This window comes from Podarcis muralis, chromosome 11 (genome assembly GCF_964188315.1).
Source record: "Podarcis muralis chromosome 11, rPodMur119.hap1.1, whole genome shotgun sequence".
Lineage (NCBI taxonomy): Eukaryota > Metazoa > Chordata > Lepidosauria > Squamata > Lacertidae > Podarcis > Podarcis muralis.
Genome location: NC_135665.1, coordinates 63,386,636 through 63,405,856, shown reverse-complemented (window position 1 = coordinate 63,405,856; position 19,221 = coordinate 63,386,636). Strand labels below are relative to the sequence as shown.

The following is a 19,221-nucleotide window of genomic DNA, read 5'->3' as shown; positions in this document are numbered from 1 at the left end:
TCTTGCCTTTAATCCATTGGTTTGGGTCCAACCCTCGGGAGCAATAGAAAACAGGTTTGCTCCATCTTCCATATGACAGCCCTTTAGATATTCGAAGATGGCTGTCATGTCAACTATCGGTCTCCTCTTTTCCAGGCTAAACATACCCAGCTCTTTTAACCATTCCTCGTAAGGCTTGGTTTCCAGACCCTTCATCACCTTGATCTCCCTCCTCTGCACACCTTCCAGCTTGTCAATAACCTTCTTAAATTGTGGTGCCCGGAACTGGGCACAGGACTCCAGGTGGGGTCTGAACAAGACAGAATAGAGCAGACACCGAGACCATATAACACCGGTCCTGAAAGACCTACATTGGCTCCCTGTACATTTCTGACAACAATTCAAAGTGTTGGTGCTGACCTTTAAAGCCCTAAACGGCCTCAGCCCAGTATACCTGAAAGAGCGTCTCCACCCCCATCGTTCTGCCTGGACACTGAGGTCCAGCACCGAGGGCTTTCTGGCGTTTCCCTCACTGTGAGAAGCAAAGCTACAGGGAACCAGGCAGAGGGCCTTCTCGGTGGTGGCACCCACCCTGTGGAACGCCTTCCCATCAGATGTCAAGGAAATAAACAACTACCTGACATTTAGAAGACATCTGAAGGCAGCCCTGTTTAGGGAGGTTTTTCATGTGTGACATTTTAATGTATTTTTAATCTTTGTTGGAAGCCGCCCAGAGTGGCTGGGGAAGCCCAGCCAGATGGGAGGGTACAAATAAATTATTATTATTATTATTATTATTATTATTATTATTATTATTATTATTTCCCTTGATCTGGAGGGCGCCAGGTTGGCAAACGCAGTGCCACTGGTGGAATGAGTTGAATCAGTTGGGTTGTGGTTTTAACTGCACATGAGTAATACTACTGGAGGGGGTGGAGCAGAAGAGCTAGCAAAACCGCCCACTCAGCCTTACGCTGTCAAGAAAAAAAGGAAGAAGGAGTGGGAGAAATTGCAGTTGAAGATAAGTTGGTGAGGGCGGAGTTTTTCAGGGGAGGTGTGTCCAGGATTCCTCTCCCTTTCTGCACGTTTATAAGGCGAGGCAGGTCTGCTCAAGAGCTACAGAGAGCCAAGCTTGGAGAGGGACTCTTGCTCAACTTGACACAAAGCGGAGAAGAGACAAGGCAGAGATCATGGGACGGCAGAAGGACCTTCTCTCAGCCATCGGCTTGAGGCTGCGGATCAGGAATAGACTTATCCGTCAGGCCCTGGCTGAGTGTCTGGGAACCTTGATCCTGGTGGTAAGTAGATTTTGGGGGAGCAATGGGCTTGGGAGACAGGAGAAGTTTTGGATTTATTGTATTGCACAGACGTAAGAGTCCAGATTCATCTTCTCATAAAAGTTGTGGGATAGTTTGTTGAGTGGTGATCCTCAGAGGTTAAAAAGGGTTTGGCACAACTCTTGCTTCTGCACAACTGCTTTTAATGGGATGTTTAGCAACAGAAATTCCCCTTTCCTTGTGTCCTGGTGGAGGGGATTGTTTTCAGAAGCTAGGGAGGATTTGGAAATAAAACACTTTCAAAGGTCAAAATGTCTTGGAACAGGAAAGATTTTGAGTTACACAGAACGGCAGCAAACAGTCTTGAAGCGTTCTGTGTAACCTGAAAGCCTGTATGTTCACACAGCCAGCCAAATGGACTCTCCAAAAAGATAGAACTGCAGGCAAGTTTGCATTTTTTTCAATGTACCCTGTAATCTCTCCCCCCAGCGCATGAATTCACAAGCAGAATTCTACAGTTAATATTCTTAGGAGCAATGTCTCGTTTTCACAATAGCCTTGTAAGGTATGCCCTCCTCATAAAATCCCGTTTCACAGATTGAGAACCGAGTCTAAGTGACTTTGCCAACCTGGTGCCCTCCAGGGGTTTTGGACTACAACTGTAAGCAGCACAGAGTTTGAAACAACTGGAGGCCACGAGGTTGGTAGAGGCAGTTTTAGGTGTGCACTTAAACTGTGAAAGTGGCCCCCACTTTTTGAGGGTGCCAACACCAGCAGTTGAGCAAGCCTTCAGTGGCAAAATTATGCTTTGCTCTGCATCGTAAGTGAAAGAACCCCAAGTGCTTGCCCAGTTCGAAAGTACATCAAAGTGCAAGTAGATAAATAGGTACCACTCTGGCGGAAAGGTAAACGGCGTTTCTGTGCGCTGCTCTGGTTCGCCAGAAGCGGCTTAGTCATGCTGGCCACATGACCTGGAAGCTGTATGCCGGCTCCCCCGGCCAATAAAGCGAGATGAGCGCTGCAACCCCAGAGTTGGTCACAACTGGACCTAATGGTCAGGGGTCCCTTTACCTTTACCTATGTAAATCTCACCTGTAACCTGCAATAGCCCAGCTTGGCTCTTTCTCTTCCAAAATGCACGAGGCAGCTATACTGTCAGAACCTGCACCCCCCCAAAACCAAACAACCCCCCCAAAAGAATCCTAGGAAGTGTAGTTTGTTAAGGGTGCTGAGAAATGTAGCCCTGTGAAGAAATAAACTACAGATCCTTGCATTCTTGGGAGGGGGAAAGTGTGGCTTACATGTGCTTTAAATGTATGATGTGTACATAGCCTGAAACACAGAATATATATGGGTTTGTTTTGTTGTTTTTTAAAAATAACTTCTTCTTTTAAGTTTGCCGCTGTGAAAGAGGGAAATACCATTGCAGAAACCGCTCAGCAGTTTTTCAATGCAAAGGCTCCCCAAGATTATAAGCATCCGCATCTGGGAGCTGTTGCTTAGCTGCATCCCTGTTTTAAAATTATAAAAAAAATCAGAGAAGTGGCTTCCAGATGACCTGCTCCTTGAGCATTCCTCCTGATTTGCTTGCCCAAAACCTGCTGGGTGGAGAGGTGATACGGCATCAGCCGTTGAGGGAGCATTTGTTCTGAAATGTTTGCAGGGAGGTTAGACATTGTTGCATTAAGTGAGCGTCATCCTGTGCCTTCCAGCGCATTTCCCTCCCTTCCCTTCCCTCGCCTCCAAAAAACTTACCTTTTTTGCGGGAATTGGACTTGTTTTGCTCAAATGGCACGATGTTAATTTGCTGGCAGGTGACTGAAAACCCACCTGAAAAGAGCGGCAGCCTGGAATTGTCTAGAGATGGGGATTCTGTGGAAATAGGTTGTCCGAAGGACCCCGATGTGTGTGGGTTGTGTGGTCAGTGCTGTTGGCTTTCACTGTTGGGTGTGGTGGGTGTTTTCAGCTCTGTGTGTGTGTGTGTGTGTGTGTGTGTGACTTGCCATTGTCGACACAAATGTTCACAATTATCATAGCCCCAGTTGACTGCTTTGCCTCTCTGCTGGGAATGTGAGATCGGTCTGAATGGGTTTTATTTTGGAAGAAGGGATAGTTGGCCTTACTTGCTGCTGGTACCTCGGCACTTAACTGTTCAATTTACAGAAGGTCCAACATTGAGGAAGCTCCCCAATCGAACTCCTGGGATCTCTAGGGAGGGCTAGAAGAGATCTCAAATACTGGAGAGCTGCTGCCCATTTCAGCTTCAAATTCCTCCTTTCAGCTCCCTCTGTCCTCACCCTCCAATGTGCTGGAGGGTTGTCGCGCTCACCAAACTGTGATGCATACCTCATTCCAAAAGCTGGAGAGAGATTCCCAGCTATCAGGACCCTGCCATTCGCCCCCATCGGCCAGCTCCCACCAACCACCGGGTATTATTCAGTAACAAGCCATCCTGCACAGGAATGTCTGGCCAGAAGCGCTAAGAATAAAATTATCTTCTATCTACCCCTGGGCTGAATTCCTGAAGGCCAGAGGTCTCGGGCTGTTGTAGCACAACTCGGTGGCAGAACCCCTGTCATTTCACTGCGACCTGACTACACCTTTCCCATCTTCTAGCTTCTTATTTTTCAACCCATTGACAGCTCCCTCCTACCCCTCCCATTTTAGCCATCTGTTACCGGCTGCAATCGATTTTCATCAGGCACCAGCTCTCACCACTGTACTGCACTGTCTTGTTGGAAACCCAGCCAGATGGGCGGGGCAGAAATATTATTATTATTATTATTATTATTATTATTATTATTATTATTATTATTATTACACCCATGCAAATCGGCCATCTTGTACATGGCAATTGACTGGATAACTTTTTTTTAAAAAAAAAAAAACACAAAACCCAAGCAGACAGGCCCCTGCCCCGCAAAGGTTACAATTTAAAGTTTCACAGTAATGTGAGATCAGACATGGGGAACGGAGGGACGAGAAGGATGGAAAAGGCAAGGGGTAACGAATGATTTCGTGAGAAGCCTTTAAAATGGCCTTAAAGAGGGAAGTCACTGTGTATAATTTCTCTATATGTATGCCCAGACTTCAGAGGGAATGGGAGGAGCTGTGTGTTAAGAGATCCTTCAGAGGGCTGGGAACGAGGAAGCATTTTCAAAGTGTCCTGAAAGGCATCTGATCTGTTCCCAAGTTCAGCTTTCGTGGCGGAACGCCAGAGAAGCCCTTATAGGATTTAACTGAGCAAAAACCAGAGCTGTAAATTTAATTGATGAGAGCGCAATCCAAACCATGTCTCCTTAGAAGTAAATCCCTTTGAATTCAACAGCGGGGCTTGCTTCCAGGTAAATGGGGTTAGGATCACAGCCTTTGTTGGTTACATTAATCAGTTAGGAAGACCTCTCCAGGGACTGAAAAGACAGCTGGATGAATTAGCCAAAAGATTCCCCTTCATAATGTATTGTTTTAAATGTAAATATTTATTTTAAAAACTGCATTATTTTAAATGCTAGTGTTTATTAGGATGCATGAAAATGTGTGCAACTTTAATTATTGGACAGTCCAACCATAGCTGTCAACTTTCCCCTTTTTTAAAGGGAAATTCCCTTATTCTGAATAGGATTCCTCGCAAGAAAAGGGAAAAGTTGACAGCTATGAGTCCAACCCGAGGCAGTTTACTCTGAAGTACCGTAAGCCACACTCTGTTCAGTGGGGCTTCCTCCCAGGGAAGCATGCATAGGATTGCAATCTTAGACTGAAATCATAAGAGGAGGTAGCACAACCAATGCACAGATCCAATACAGATTTAAAAGCTGCCTTTCCTCCCACCCCCCAGTGCCCCCTCTATTTTCCTGGCTCATTCACTTCACACCCACTTTGCTCCAGGCAGTGGTGATGATCTGCACTATGATGGCTGGTTGTGGGCTGGGACTGGGAGCTTCTCTCGGCTGCTGGAGTAAACCTTCTGGGCTGAGGCTGGAGCTCCTTTCAGGCTGACCATTAGGTCCAATCGTGGCCGACTCTGGGGTTGCGGCGCTCATCTCGCTTTATTGGCTGAGGGAGCCGGCGTACAGCCTCTGGGTCATGTGGCCAGCATGACTAAGCCGCTTCTGGCAAACCAGAGCAGCGCACGGAAACGCCGTTTACCTTCCCACCGGAGTGGTACCTATTTATCTACTTGCACTTTGATGTGCTTTCGAACTGCTAGGTTGGCAGGAGCTGGGACTGAGCAACGGGAGCTCACCCTGTTGCGGGGATTCGAACCGCCGACCTTCTGATCAGCAAGCCCTAGGCTCTGTGGTTTAACCCACAGTGCCACCCGCACCCGGAGCCTTTTATACCTTGGGCCAAAGTTCCTCCTCCTCCTCTAGGGGCCCAGCTAGGTGGGGCTGAGGAGCAGGAGGGGGAAAGAGGCTGGCCGTGGGGTGTGGCGCCCTGGGCCAAGCAGGTGGCCCCCATAGCTGCTTGTTTCGAGGAGCCATCAGGCCACAGTTGCTCTCTTTATCAGTTCCTCGCAGGCAGCAGGACCAGGCGCTGAGCACACAGTCCGGGAGACGCCCTGGAAGCTCACAGCCTGAGAGCCATTTTGCAGGGGCAAAACACACCCCACAGACCCATTTAGACCCATTGCACAGATGAGGGTGCAATGGGAGCAGTAAGGGGAATGTCCTGGGTGACGCAAACCCAGAGCTCCTCTCAACGAGCCCCCAAAAGGGGTGTGTGTCTAGGATTGGCAGGACTCTGGGGGAAGAGGGGCTGGAGCCTGGCTTGAAAGAGGGGGGCAGTGGTTTGTGGGGAACTGGGCCAGCCAGGAGGCAAGAGTCGGAGGCAGGGGGAGCTTCAGAGCTGGAGGAAGAGGAGGAAGAAGAGGCAAGGCAAGGGCCAGGGGTATCCTCACCTCCTTCTGCATCTCAACTCTCTCAGAACCAGGAGAGGACTGAACAGGATTATTGGGGGTAAATTATCCTTGCAATTTCCACCCAGAGACAGGAGGCAAAGGGCTTCACTCGCAGTTCGTCTCAATACAAAAATCTCCAAATGGGTCCCACCTTCAATGCCTAAAACTCCAAGGATCTAGAGATCACGCCAAGGGTGGCCAAATTCTGTGCGACTGCCATAAAACTCAGGGAACAAGCTGTCCTACCAAAATGATTAAGGTTTTAAACGACATTTATAGGTTATATTTTAGTGGTCAAGATTTAATATATATTTTTAATTGCCGCTATATCTGAATTGTCTTTGTTATACCCAATTGCAATTCAATGGATTCCTGTTGTGTTTTATGATTTCCCTGATATTGTAAGTGAGCCGGAACTGGTCTGTGGCTGTAATAATAAAGTTCAATTCAATTCAATACAATACCTGGCTCTCGCTCTGGGATGGTTTGTGGGAGGCAGGGAGGCGCTGAGTGCAAAAGCACTTTGCCTGCTGGAAACCCTCCTTAAGAAGCAGAGGTTCCCCTCCACCACCAATGCAGAGGCGCTTCTGAGTAAACGTGTAAAACTCTGTGTGGTAATCTCAACTCGGGTTTCTTAAAGCCTTAGTGAGAACTTCAGCTTTTTCTGCAGTGAGAACTTTCACTCCTGTACGCCTTAGGGAATTCCTGCTTCTCAGAAAACGCTTCCATCAGTGCCAGGTTTAAGAAATTAATCTCAACACGCCCTGCAATCATTCGAGATCCATATCACATCTTCATTAGAGCAAAGGAAGCCTGCAAAAGCCTTCAGGTGAAACAGTCCACCCTGCGAATGCTCCAGGGATTTGCTTTCAACAGGGAAACTGCTTCCATCGGAGTGTTTTTAAATGAGTAATAATATATAAGGAGTAGCTACAGGAAGATGAACTTTAGCAGGGACTAGTAGGCTCTTAAACATCTGCACAAGAGGCAGTAACTGTTGGGCAAGGTCTCTCTACCTGGAGGGCTTGTTATCTACCTGCTGGTACACACCCATCCGGCTCGACAGGGCGGGGCAGCTGAACACACAGCAGCCCCAATAAAATGGGACCCAAACCCCTGGAAGGAAAGAGAAAGTGGCAACTTCGAGAGTGCCATAAACTTGCAAAACAGCAGGGAGATATGTCCTGTTGCAAAAGCCGCCTTGTTGCGTGAGGCCAAACCAGAGCGTTACGTGCACAACTTGAAATTTTGTCGCCTTCTGCTGTGATCTTGATCTGGATGCAACTATGCTGGATATTTGCATCAATAAGAAAGTTATAGAATCACAGATTTGTAGAGTTGGAAGGGAGCCTGAGGAATCCTAGCTGAAGAACCCCTGACAGATGGGCCATCCAGCCTCTGTTTGAAATTGAATGTTTTTAAAATGAACGCACCACCTTCCAAGCGGGTCAGTTCCACTGTCAAACGGCCCTTGCCACCAGAAAGTTCTCCTCAATGTTTAATCGAAATCTCCTTCTTTGTCATTTGAATCCATTGTTTGGGCAGCTGTGCCTGCGTGGGAACACCAGTGCAGCTCTCTGCAGGACTTGCTGTGCTGAGTTGCAACTGCAAGGGTGCAGACCTTACGCATCAGTAGAACTTATGATATTGCACCTCTCTGAGGGTCCTGTGCTGTGCAGCTGATCCCTAACCTCTTCTCCCCTCAAATCTTGGGGTGCTGGCCTGTTTGCATTGCCAGATGCCTCACTTTGTTCTCTGGTGGCGAACACTATTTGCTTCTGAAACAGATGCAGGGATAAAGTCCTGCCTGGAAGTCGCTTCTTAATCCGCCGCTCTCTTTTCCTGCCTTTGCTAAAGTGTCCAGATCTTTTGTAGTGACATCTGGAAGAAAGTTTTTTTAAAGGGGGGGGGGGGAGAGTTCAAAGAGGGAAGGCAAACATCTGGGATTTCCCTGCTTGTCGTTAAGACAGTGATCTGAAGGTGGCTTCCTAACACAGAGGAAGTTGGAGGCAGCGATGCTTCCGAATGCCAGTTTCTGGAAACCACAAGAGGGGAAATTGAGCTCTTGTGCTTGCAGGCATCTGGTTGGCTACTGTTGGAACAGGATACGATTGGCCTGATCCAGTAGGATCCTCTCCTTATGTTCTTATGATATGATTTATCCCAGACTTGCTCATACTCAGGCCATTTGGATTTTTTACTGTGGTCACAGAGAGATTAATGAGGCATCACATTCAAGAGCAGAGATTAGCGCGCGCGCGCACACACACACACACACAGAGAAGTTTTCTCCCCTCAATTTAGCCCCCAAATCCTATGCACTATGACAGCTTCAACCATCCTGGTGGTCTCCAGACCCTCCATCTTTCCTGATTTCGAGGGACAATCCCAGAATTACAGAAGCCGCCTCTGTTTGTGATTTCATCCTTAAAGTCCTGCTTTTCAATGTCCCTATTTTCACTGAAGAAATGTTGGGTGTGTGGGTGTGTGGAATAGGACGTCCCTCTTGTCCCTGGAGAAATGTTGGAGAGGATGCTATCAGCCTCAGCCAGCCTGGGAGCGGTAATCAAATACACCTGGAGGGCACCAGGTTGGGGAAGATTGCATTGTGCAGGTGGCAGGCTTGGAAGGTTTTTCTCCCAACCCATCCTCTTCCAAAGGTTAAAGAAACTCCCAGTTGTACTCAAATTTGCTTACTTTAAAAGAGATTTTCTTTTAGCCAATCCGAAAAGGTTTGCCCTTCTGTTCACTTGCACCGAAGCCCCACCTCCTGAAAAGACTTGAGCAACATAGCAGCACAGGAAGAACACAATAAGCTGCCTTCTTCTGAGCTGCGCCATCTAGCTCAGTATTGTCTGCACGGACTGGCAGCAGTTATCTGGGCTTTCGGGCAAGGTTTTCTCCCAGGCCTCTTTGGCGAAGCCAGGGATTAAGCCTGCGACCATCTGCATGCAAGGAAGAGGCTCTGCCACTAAACTATGGCCTTCTCCAGCCGCAACACACTGGCCACCAGCAGAGATTTGCAGAATGTGTGTTGCAGCCATCACCGGTGGCAAGCAAAGTCCTCTTGTTCCAGGGCGCTAGCTTTTTAAACTTGAAGGTGAACTGATCTCCCACCTCCTCTTTGTGTGAAGGGATCTCCTCACTAGGAGCTCAGAACCTCTGTTCCTTTAAATGTCAGCCTTTCGTGTTTTTATCTGGGTGTTTGTGACGGATTGCCTAGCTGACTGATTTTGGCAGGTTGGATTAGCATTAGCTGGTATTTGCTGTTGTTTAGGCACTGCAACAAAGGAGAGTTGTGATCAGAGCAGGCTTGGCTGTTCTTCAAAAAGAGCAGCTCTGGAGAAAGGCAAACACAGACGGATCTGCCCCATGGGGGCGCTCTCCCTTGGGCAGTCCTCCTGTCAATCACCACGGAGGGCTGTTCCACACTTGCATGTGGCCCATGTTTTATTCTGTTTGTCCCGAATGAGAGGTTTTTCCTTTGCCTTGCTGCTTTCCCAGGGAAAACCCAATGTTTGCTGCTGAATCGGAACAAATGTCAATCTTCAGAAAACCCGACTGATGTCTGTGATGATTCAGCAGTAAACAGTGGGCTTTCCTGGAGGAAATGTTGGTGCAAATGAAAAACCTCTTGCATGGGAAAGTGGAATTGTGGATGAAGGAGAGCTGTCCGTTCTCTTCCTAATGCTTTTTATATGGAAAAACACTCTGGTAAATTGTGCTCTAAATTGCGCAAATGGGTGGCACACCATCTGGGGTGCCATTTAGACTTTGCACCCCAGGCTCCGTAAATCTCTGGGCTGACCCCTACTCTGGGACAAAAGTTTCCTGTGAGCTCTTAGCATGTTTTGTTGCTTAGTCGTTTAGTCGTGTCCGACTCTTCATGACCCCCTGGACCAGAGCACGCCAGGCACTCCTGTCTTCCACTGCCTCCCGCAGTTTGGCCAAACTCATGCTGGTAGCTTCGAGAACACTGTCCCACCATCTCGTCCTCTGTCGTCCCCTTCTCCTTGCCCCCTCCATCTTCCCCAACATCAGGGTCTTTTCCAGGGAGTCTTCTCTTCTCATGAGGTGGCCAAAGTCTTGGAGCCTCAGCTTCAGGATCTGTCCTTCCAGTGAGCACTCAGGGCTGATTTCCTTCAGAATGGATAGGTTTGATCTTCTTGCAGTCCCTGGGACTCTCCAGAGCCTCCTCCAGCACCATAATGCAAAAGCATCAATTCTTAGCATAGCTGTCAACTTTTCCCTTTTCTTGCGAGGAATCCTATTCAGAATAAGGGAATTTCCCTTTAAAAAAAGGGAAACGTTGACAGCTATGGCTCTTAGCAACATTGGGCTCAGGAGGAAATAAGTTTCAAGAAATGCGGGGGTTTGTGGCCTGTCAGTCACTCCTTTTAATCTCCATCTCTCACCTTCCACTATGTGAGGCCGTTCTCTCATTCAAGGTCTCAGAGCCTCAAGATTTGACAAAAGCCTTGAGCAACTCCGACTGAGCCAGGTTTCATTGTTCAAAAGAATCCAGTTTTCCCGGAAGCTTTGAATCGGCCCCTGTTTCTGCGGTTAAGGTTGGTTTGCAAAGGCTGTTTGCACTTCATGCTTCGTCACCTTGACCTCCCTCGCAGGGAGGTTGTGACTTTGGGCGATAACATTCTTTCTGGGCTAGTCGAACATACACACTGCAAAGACTTTTGTGTGTGTGTGTGTGTGTGTGTTTGTCCTATACTGATTCAGAGGCCATAGGACAAAGTTGAAGGACAAATAACCCTTCAGAGCTCTTTGCGACCGACAAGGAGCAGAAAAACAGAGAGGAGGGGAAAACCACTTTGTCTGTTTAAGGAAGGGGAGGAACCCTAATCATAAGGGCAAACAGAGGACTAGCTTGCATAATGCACAAATAAAAGTTCTTTTCTGTAGGCCCGCTGATAAACTTATCCACTATGCTGTGCATACAGCGTACTTCAAAATCACTAAAGTCCACATTCTGTGCCAAGCTAATCGAAACTGTGCAGCAAGAAAAGTGGAATTCTGCAGCCTGAAGAAATGCAGCTCTGTTGCTTGGTTATTCTACTGTCCATCTTGAGATATTTGGATTGGTAGCTTTGCTAATGTATATGGCATGTGTGCCAATCAGATGGCCGGATTCTGTGTCTCAAATATCAGGCTGATTCCTGTGTGCCCAGTGAATATATCTTTGTTTTATACCCGGCCGTCGATTCTGTTGTCAGCAGCTGTTGAAGCCCACCTGCCATGTGGGTTGTGCGATAATGTGGCAGAATGATAATTCACTCCAAGCTGAGCCAGGCTGCAGTTCTTGGATGTTCTGTGGTTTTCCCCCTGGTGCTTTCAGTGGGACTGAGGAGGCAACATTGTCTAGCCTCCCTGAAAGTAGAGACATTAAGCAGAACTTCTCTGATTTCCCCACAAACAAGTTAAGGTGAATGCTCAATACATAAGTGTCTGGAAGTACCCTAAAATGATTGGATTTGTGAAGATCTGCATGATTCGTGGCTCAGCAGATTGACACAAAAGTTTTTCTATTTCTGAATTGTGATATTTTGGAGGATATTTAAATCCATAGCTCTAGATCTAACCTACAGGCTACTAATCAAAACAACAAGATCAACAATATATTTAAATCCATGTGAGAGATCAACTTCTCTTATGGCACTTTTTGTAGTGCATAGATGCAAAAAAGAAAAAAAAGAAAAAAGGAATCTTGGTTTGGTTTTGATTTTAAATCTTCAGCCTGCCTTCATTCCAAGTTTGCAAAAGTTGCGCTAGCCAGCAAACCATCAGCTAATTCAATAGACTGTCTTGCCCCACCTGCATGTTACAGGTGGGCTGCCCTTCCTTCATCATTTTTAAAACACCACTTATAAGCATTTTAAAAAACAAAACAAAAACAGCAACTACGCAAATCCCCCAACGAAATCAGAGCCAACAGTTTACATTTTGAAAAACTGCTCCAGGACAGAAGGCATGAGTTAGTGACATCACTGCTTCCCGCCAATCAGTGCTGTGCACAACCAACTTCCGCTGTAAACACTCTAAACTGGGTTTTCCTAAGCTCAGTTTAGGACGGAAGGTTTTACACCTGAGAATGTGGTTAGTGAACATCTGCAGCAGGATCACCTCTTAGAATGCCTGAAGAATAGAAAGGGAAATCAATGGACGGCTTTCATAAAGCAAAGTTATACTTTGGAGCTGCGAGAGGATGTGATCTACCAAACTAGATTTGACCAGGATTTTTTTTTTCTCCTTTCAGGTGTTTGGTTGTGGTTCAGTGGCCCAGTCTGTACTCAGCGGTGGAAAAAACGGACAGTTCCTGACCATCAACCTGGCTTTTGGCTTTGCTGTGACTCTTGGAATTCTGATCGCTGGGCAGATCTCTGGTATGTGCCTGAACTTTATGATAGGACACAGATTTGGCCACAGTTGACTAAGGACCTCCTATTGTGGAATTTAGGTCCGCCTGAATCTTACTGTCTGTGAGTAGGTATTCCCTGTGCCTTCCAGGAACTGAGAGCAGCACTTGAAGGCTGCAGCCGTAGGCTCACTTACTTGGGAGGAAACTTCACAGGATATGGACTTAACATGAATTTATCTAATATTAAAGCAGACATGCATTTAAATTTAAGTCATGTGTGATGAGAGAACTCTTGCGCAGTAGCTTACTTTGCATAATTGAGGCAGGGGTTTAAGTGGTTTAAATTAGACATAAATTAAACTTGCTCCAGCTTTGCATTACCCTGAAACAAACTTGTCCTCTTTCCAAGAAGCAACCTTTGCGTCAAGACTTTGACACGTTTAGTCATGTCACGAGAAGGATCCCTGATCCTTGGAGGGTTGCACCACCTATGAGATATCCCCAGTAATATGAGCAGCCTTAGAACCATAGAATTGTACAGTTGGAGGGGTCACCTAGCCCAGCTCTCTGCCGTGCAAAGCCCTCTCCATCTTATGCATGCCTGGAAACAAAACAAGCACCCTAACCATGGCATTTTTCCACAGGTGCCCATTTGAACCCTGCTGTCACCTTCGCCATGTGCCTTATGGCCCGGGAACCTTGGCTCAAGCTGCCTATTTATTCCTTAGCACAAACCATCGGGGCATTCCTGGGAGCGGGTATCGTCTTCGGCTTGTACCATGGTAAGTGAGCAAGCGCATGGGTTGAGCATGTCTTCCTGAGCCTCTGGAACCTGCCTTTCCTTCTGACCTAGATCTGGAATAGTAATGGGGACTTGAAATTAACACAGTTCCTTCATAAGAGTTTTAGGACATGGCAGTTTAATTCGGGGGCAGGAATTGCCATATTTTTCGCTCTATAAGATGACCAGACCATGAGACGCACCTAGTTTTCGGAGGAGGAAAACAAGAAAAAAAATATTCTGAATCCTGCACAGCGATCCCTCTTGCTGTTCTGGCTTCTGGGATAGCTGTGCAGCCTGCATTCACTCCATAAGACGCACACACATTTCCCCCTACTTTTTAGGAGCGAAAAAGTGTGTCTTATAGAGCAAAAAATGCGGTATTTTGCATCATTTCTCCTCTGGTCTCCTCTGGTGGAGCTCCTCTTTCCTTTGGTGGGCATGCAAAGTGAACGGTGTTTAGATCTTGGCCCTAGTGGGGGAATAACCCAGTTTCCATAGAACCTTACAGACCTCAACATTAGAATGAGGGAATCAAGAGCAGCTGCAACTGAGCTGAAGGAATACACGTTGAGGTCCTGTTGCCTTTAATGTTGAGTCTTTGCCTAGAGTCCCCCCAGTTAGTGCACTGGGATTCAGGGATGGGGAATTTCCTGTGGTCCTGTTGCATTCCAATTCCCACTAACCCCAGCCAGCCTGACCAAGGGATGATGGGAGTTGTAGTCCAACAACTTCTTGGGTGTGTGTGATGATTCCCGCCCCCCCCCCCCAATAGCCAGCTTTGTTTCTTAAAAACAAATAATTTTTAAAAAACCAACCCTTTGGGGGAGCACAGGATCCCCATCTATGCTGTACCCTATCTACTGATATATCCCCCCTCAAGAGTAAGAATAATCTTCTCCATATATTTATGATATAAAGAAACTGGGAATGGTGGCAAGGCTTTGATGAGATGTCTACTTTGTTTCCTTTTTTTCTAGATGCTATTTGGGATTTTGGTGGGGACCAGCTATTAGTCACCGGTGAAAACGCCACTGCAGGGATATTTGCTACTTACCCTTCAAAGCACTTGACCCCCGTCAATGGATTTTTTGACCAGGTAAGAATGGGAGGGCTTTTGTAAGGCATTCCGAGCCAAAAGAGCCCGAATGCTGTAAGAAGTGCAACAGGGAGACATTTTGAGGCGGAGGAAGACCAGATTCTCATCTCTTCCTCCTTCCCCTTCTCCTTCTCAGTTCATCGGCACAGCAGCCCTGCTCGTGTGCGTCTTGGCTATCGTGGACCCCCACAACAACCCAGTCCCCAAAGGACTGGAAGCTTTCACCGTTGGCTTTGTCATCTTGGTCATTGGAACATCCATGGGCTTCAACTCTGGATATGCCGTCAACCCGGCTCGAGACTTTGGACCTCGTCTCTTCACTGCCATTGCTGGCTGGGGCTCAGAGGTTTTCACGTAAGTTGATGTGCCTTCACAGTAGATCATGGGTGGTCCTCCAGAGGTTGCTAGACTACAACTCCCACCATCCCTGGCCTTGCCCATGGTAGCCTAGGCACGTAAGAGCTGGAGGGCTGGTTCTTCATCCTTGCAGAAAACGTCATCAACGAGACTTGCGTTTGTTTTCATTTAAATTTCCATTCATGAACAGGGAGCTTGTAATAATGAACTCTGGCTTGGGAACATCACAACTGCTATTGTTACAAAGGCTGGTGTTTTGGAGGTGCTATCACATAAATAGCTGCCCTCCAGCAGTTTCGGACTCCAGGTCTGATCAGCCCCACCTAGCATAGCCAGCAGTCACGGATGATGGGAATTGTAGTCCACAACTTTGGGGAGGCATCTGAAGCTCAAGCACTTTCAGTGGTTTTTGGGTGTTTTTTTTTACTGGGACACACTGACAGCAACTGGAGACTTTTATGGGTGGCTTTTGGACTTTGATCTGCCTTCCTAAAATTTGGAGGAGCCTTTAATGATGGAAAGTTAGTATCCGAGGCTCAATATCCCTGTCAAGACATAGTCCTGGTCTATGCGCCTAGGAAGGATCTGAGGACAATTTAATTGCAAGCAAGTCCTTGGCTGACCTCCTGAGAGATATTTTCGAGGTTGACACCATCCATGGAGTCTCACGTACCAGCTGCCATTGTGAGAGGGAGGAGTTTGGGATTGCTCCATAGAGGATGGTTGAGTTAGAGTGATATTTCCTAATTTTTTGATAACGGGGAGACATGAAGCTGAATTCCAGGTGTCCTTGGACCTCAGGTCTACTTTTAGGGGAAATTACTAACAGGAGAGGCTGTCACCGGATGGGGAGTGCTTCCTGGGATGGGACAGGCAGTCTCTTCTGAGAGGAGAAATGGGCCTTGAGGCAATTTTGGATAGAATAAAGAGGAGAAGCACACAACCCGGACATGCCAGATTGGCCGACCTTCCTATCTCACCCATCCATTTCCTTGTGTTTGCCTCTCACAGGACTGGCAGGGGCTGGTGGTGGATCCCCATCGTGGCTCCTTTCCTCGGAGCCACGGCCGGCGTCCTGGTCTACCAGCTGATGATCGGTTGCCATGACGAACCGCCTCAGCACCACCTTCACCAACACGAATGCGACGAGGAGGAAGCCGTCAAGCTGTCCAAGGTGAAGCAGAGGGACAATGTTTGAGGCTCCCTGCAGAAGCGCGACCACCCCTTGGTGTGCCAATGGACTTTTTTTTGTTACAAAAACCAACCAAAAAACCAAAAAAAATAAACAAAGGACTGATAGAACCAAAAAGAAGAGAGCAAGAAGAGAACAAGACACACAGTTAGGAATTTCTTCTCCCTACCCCCATCCCCCCCCCACTTTTCCTCTGCTTTCCCCAATTGCTACGCCACCCTTGGTTCATTTGCTTTGCAAAGTATGCTGTAAGCTTGAGGATTTGGGGCCTCACTCTGGCTACACTGGGGAATAGCGTGTGTCACGGAAGTCATTAAAGCGTTAAGGCCTTCGCAGCCTGAATCCTACTTTTCCCAAGTACCAACAACTCCTAACCTCACTTTGGCAAGATGCATGCAAGCACATATTGATGTGGGAACACCTTTCTAAATAGATTTGGGGCGACCAGGTGGGTTAGAGTTAGGAAGAGTATTATACCAATGCTGCCTGTTCCTTCACGGGACAAATCTCTGCAGGGCTGGTGTCACCTCCTGGCTGCCCAGGTGGGGTTATGGACCTTGCCTGGACAATCTTTTCCTCAGAACAAGCTATAGCAGAGGAAAGATTTCACAGGCAGGAGTGATTTCGAGCTCCTTTTTGCGATGGGCACAAGAAACCACTGCCTGGAACGTCAACGGAATAAAAAAGACGAGGGGTTGGGGGAACCTGAGGGAAATGTTGGTTTTCATAGGGTGCAAGATTCATTAGAGAGGCTCTTTGCCGCATCAAGCTTTGTAAATATAAAAATGTAATGCCTTGTTATGTTCTGTCACAGCGTCCGGGCTTTGAAAAATGTGTGTGTGTGTTAGAGAGAGCGAGAGAGAGCATGTAAATTGAGTTTTTACTTCAGGGTGTTATATATATATATATATGTGCGCCCCTTTACACATATCCCTAGTTAGCAAGTTTTCAGCTCCATTCATGCTGGCTACAATTCTACACGCTTGAAATCAAGAAGCATAAAGGCCCTTCACTCTCTTGTGGTCTTTTATTGCGATAAACACTAATTCCACCCTAGGCACTCGTTGCAGAAAATGTTGGGATAAAATGGTGCCTGGAACGGTGCTGAATTTATGGTGGTGCCAGCAGTTTCCTTGCACAGGGAGCTTAGCCGAGAGGCCACAAAATAACAATAAATAAATAACAAATTATTGTGAAAATAATAATTTTTTTTGGGGGGGGGGGGGCTGCCAAATGTTGTCCTCGCTCAGGGCACCATATTACCAAAGTCCGCCCCTGCCAGGAACCTGGAAAGCCAGCTCATTGGTCCATCCACCAATTGTCTTCACTGATTGGCAGCAGCTTTCCAGGACACATTCCCAGCCTTAGCTGGAGATGCCAGGATTCGAACCTGATTCCTAAGTGACTCCACTTAGCATTCATGCCTATGACACAGAGGCACCCCCCGCAGGACCCAACATGGGAGACCTTCTCCGTTTAGCAAAGCAGAGCGATATTACCTGTTAGGAACGCTTTGGAGGTGGTCAGAACTGGGCTTCCTCTCACCCTAACGCTGTCGTTTTGTTGCATGATTCCAATTTATGAGGCAACCAGGTGTTGCTAAAATATTTTCAATCGTGATTTTAAATAATGCACGGCATTCCTTGGATCGGAACATCGCCCCTCTTGCGGGGGGAATTCCTTCCTGTAGGGAAAGGTAAAAAAAACATCAGGCGTGTGCTTTCCACCCAACCCGATTTGATGCAGAGTTGCAGTCCGCCGTGTTGCTCCAATACAATTTGTCATGTCTACACCATTTGTAATGTATTTCCAATTTGTCTTCTTTGTTTTTTTAATAAAAAATAAATGCATATATAAATTGTCTAATTACAGTCTTTGGGGTTTCCTTTTTCAGTTGGTCAGTAATAAAAGTTGGGAAATGCAAAAATAAATAAAAATTCCCAGCAGAATTTAAAACAACAACAACAACCCTGTGCTACTAGATCCCAGAGGTCTGGTGAGATCGACTGATCAACAGATACATTGCTGCTTTCTTAGGGTTGCCATACGTCCTCTTTTTCCAGGACACACCCTCTTTTTCAGGAGTAAAATTTCTGTCCGGGTGGATTTTTTAATTGTCTCTGGCCTTGTTTTTTGGATGAGACATAGACATAGACATGAGAGGCACAAATACAAGATGGGTGACACCTGGCTTGAGAGCAGCACATATGAAAAGGATCTAGGAGTCTTGGTTGACCACAAACTTGACATGAGCCAACAGTGTGACGCGGCAGCTAAAAAAGCCAATGCAATTCTGGGCTGCATCAATAGGAGTATAGCATCTAGATCAAGGGAAGTAATAGTGCCACTGTATTCTGCTCTGGTCAGACCTCACCTGGAGTACTGTGTCCAGTTCTGGGCACCACAGTTCAAGAAGGACACTGACAAACTGGAACGTGTCCAGAGGAGGGCAACCAAAATGGTCAAAGGCCTGGAAAGGATGCCTTATGAGGAACGGCTAAGGGAGTTGGGCATGTTTAGCCTGGAGAAGAGGAGGTTAAGGGGTGATATGATAGCCATGTTCAAATATATAAAAGGATGTCATATAGAGGAGGGAGAAAGGTTGTTTTCTGCTGCTCCAGAGAAGCGGACACGGAGCAATGGATCCAAACTACAAGAAAGAAGATTCCACCTAAACATTAGGAAGAACTTCCTGACAGTAAGAGCTGTTCGACAGTGGAATTTGCTGCCAAGGAGTGTGGTGGAGTCTCCGTCTTTGGAGGTCTTTAAGCAGAGGCTTGACAACCATATGTCAGGAGTGCTCTGATGGTGTTTCCTGCTTGGCAGGGGGTTGAACTCGATGGCCCTTGTGGTCTCTTCCAACTCTATGATTCTATGATTCTACATAACTTGAAGACTTGCTCCCCTCTTCTCTTCTCCTACCCCCTTCAGCAATATATCACAGCTTATATAGCCTACATATAGTAGGGGTATTTAAAATGAGAGTCATCTTAGCATCCTCATTTTTGTTCTTCAAAATATGGCAACCCTAGCTTTCATAGAACTGTAGAGTTGGAAGGGACCGCAAGGGTCATCTAGCCCAACCCCCTGCAATGCAGGAATATTTTCCCCAACGTGGGGCTCGAACCCATGACTCTGAGATTAAGAGTCTCATGCTGCACCAACTGAGCCAAAGGCTCTGATTGGAATGGGCCTGGTGAGCTTCATTTGAGAAAGCATTCCTTGGGAAAGGTGCCACCACAAAGAAGGCCCTGCCTCTGGTAGAAATC

The 19,221-nt window shown here is 47.0% G+C and overlaps 1 protein-coding gene across 1 annotated transcript; it reads left to right on the top strand.

Annotated features, from left to right (window-relative positions):
• The first annotated feature begins 1,093 nt into the window (after positions 1 to 1,093).
• Positions 1,094 to 17,818, top strand: LOC114606615 (aquaporin-3). The gene is made up of 6 exons (XM_028749053.2): positions 1,094 to 1,277; positions 12,422 to 12,548; positions 13,168 to 13,305; positions 14,285 to 14,403; positions 14,540 to 14,757; positions 15,772 to 17,818. Exons 1-6 carry the CDS (start codon positions 1,170 to 1,172, stop codon positions 15,956 to 15,958), a joined length of 897 nt encoding a protein of 298 aa, XP_028604886.1. The 5' UTR covers positions 1,094 to 1,169; the 3' UTR covers positions 15,959 to 17,818.
• Positions 17,819 to 19,221: the final 1,403 nt, after the last annotated feature.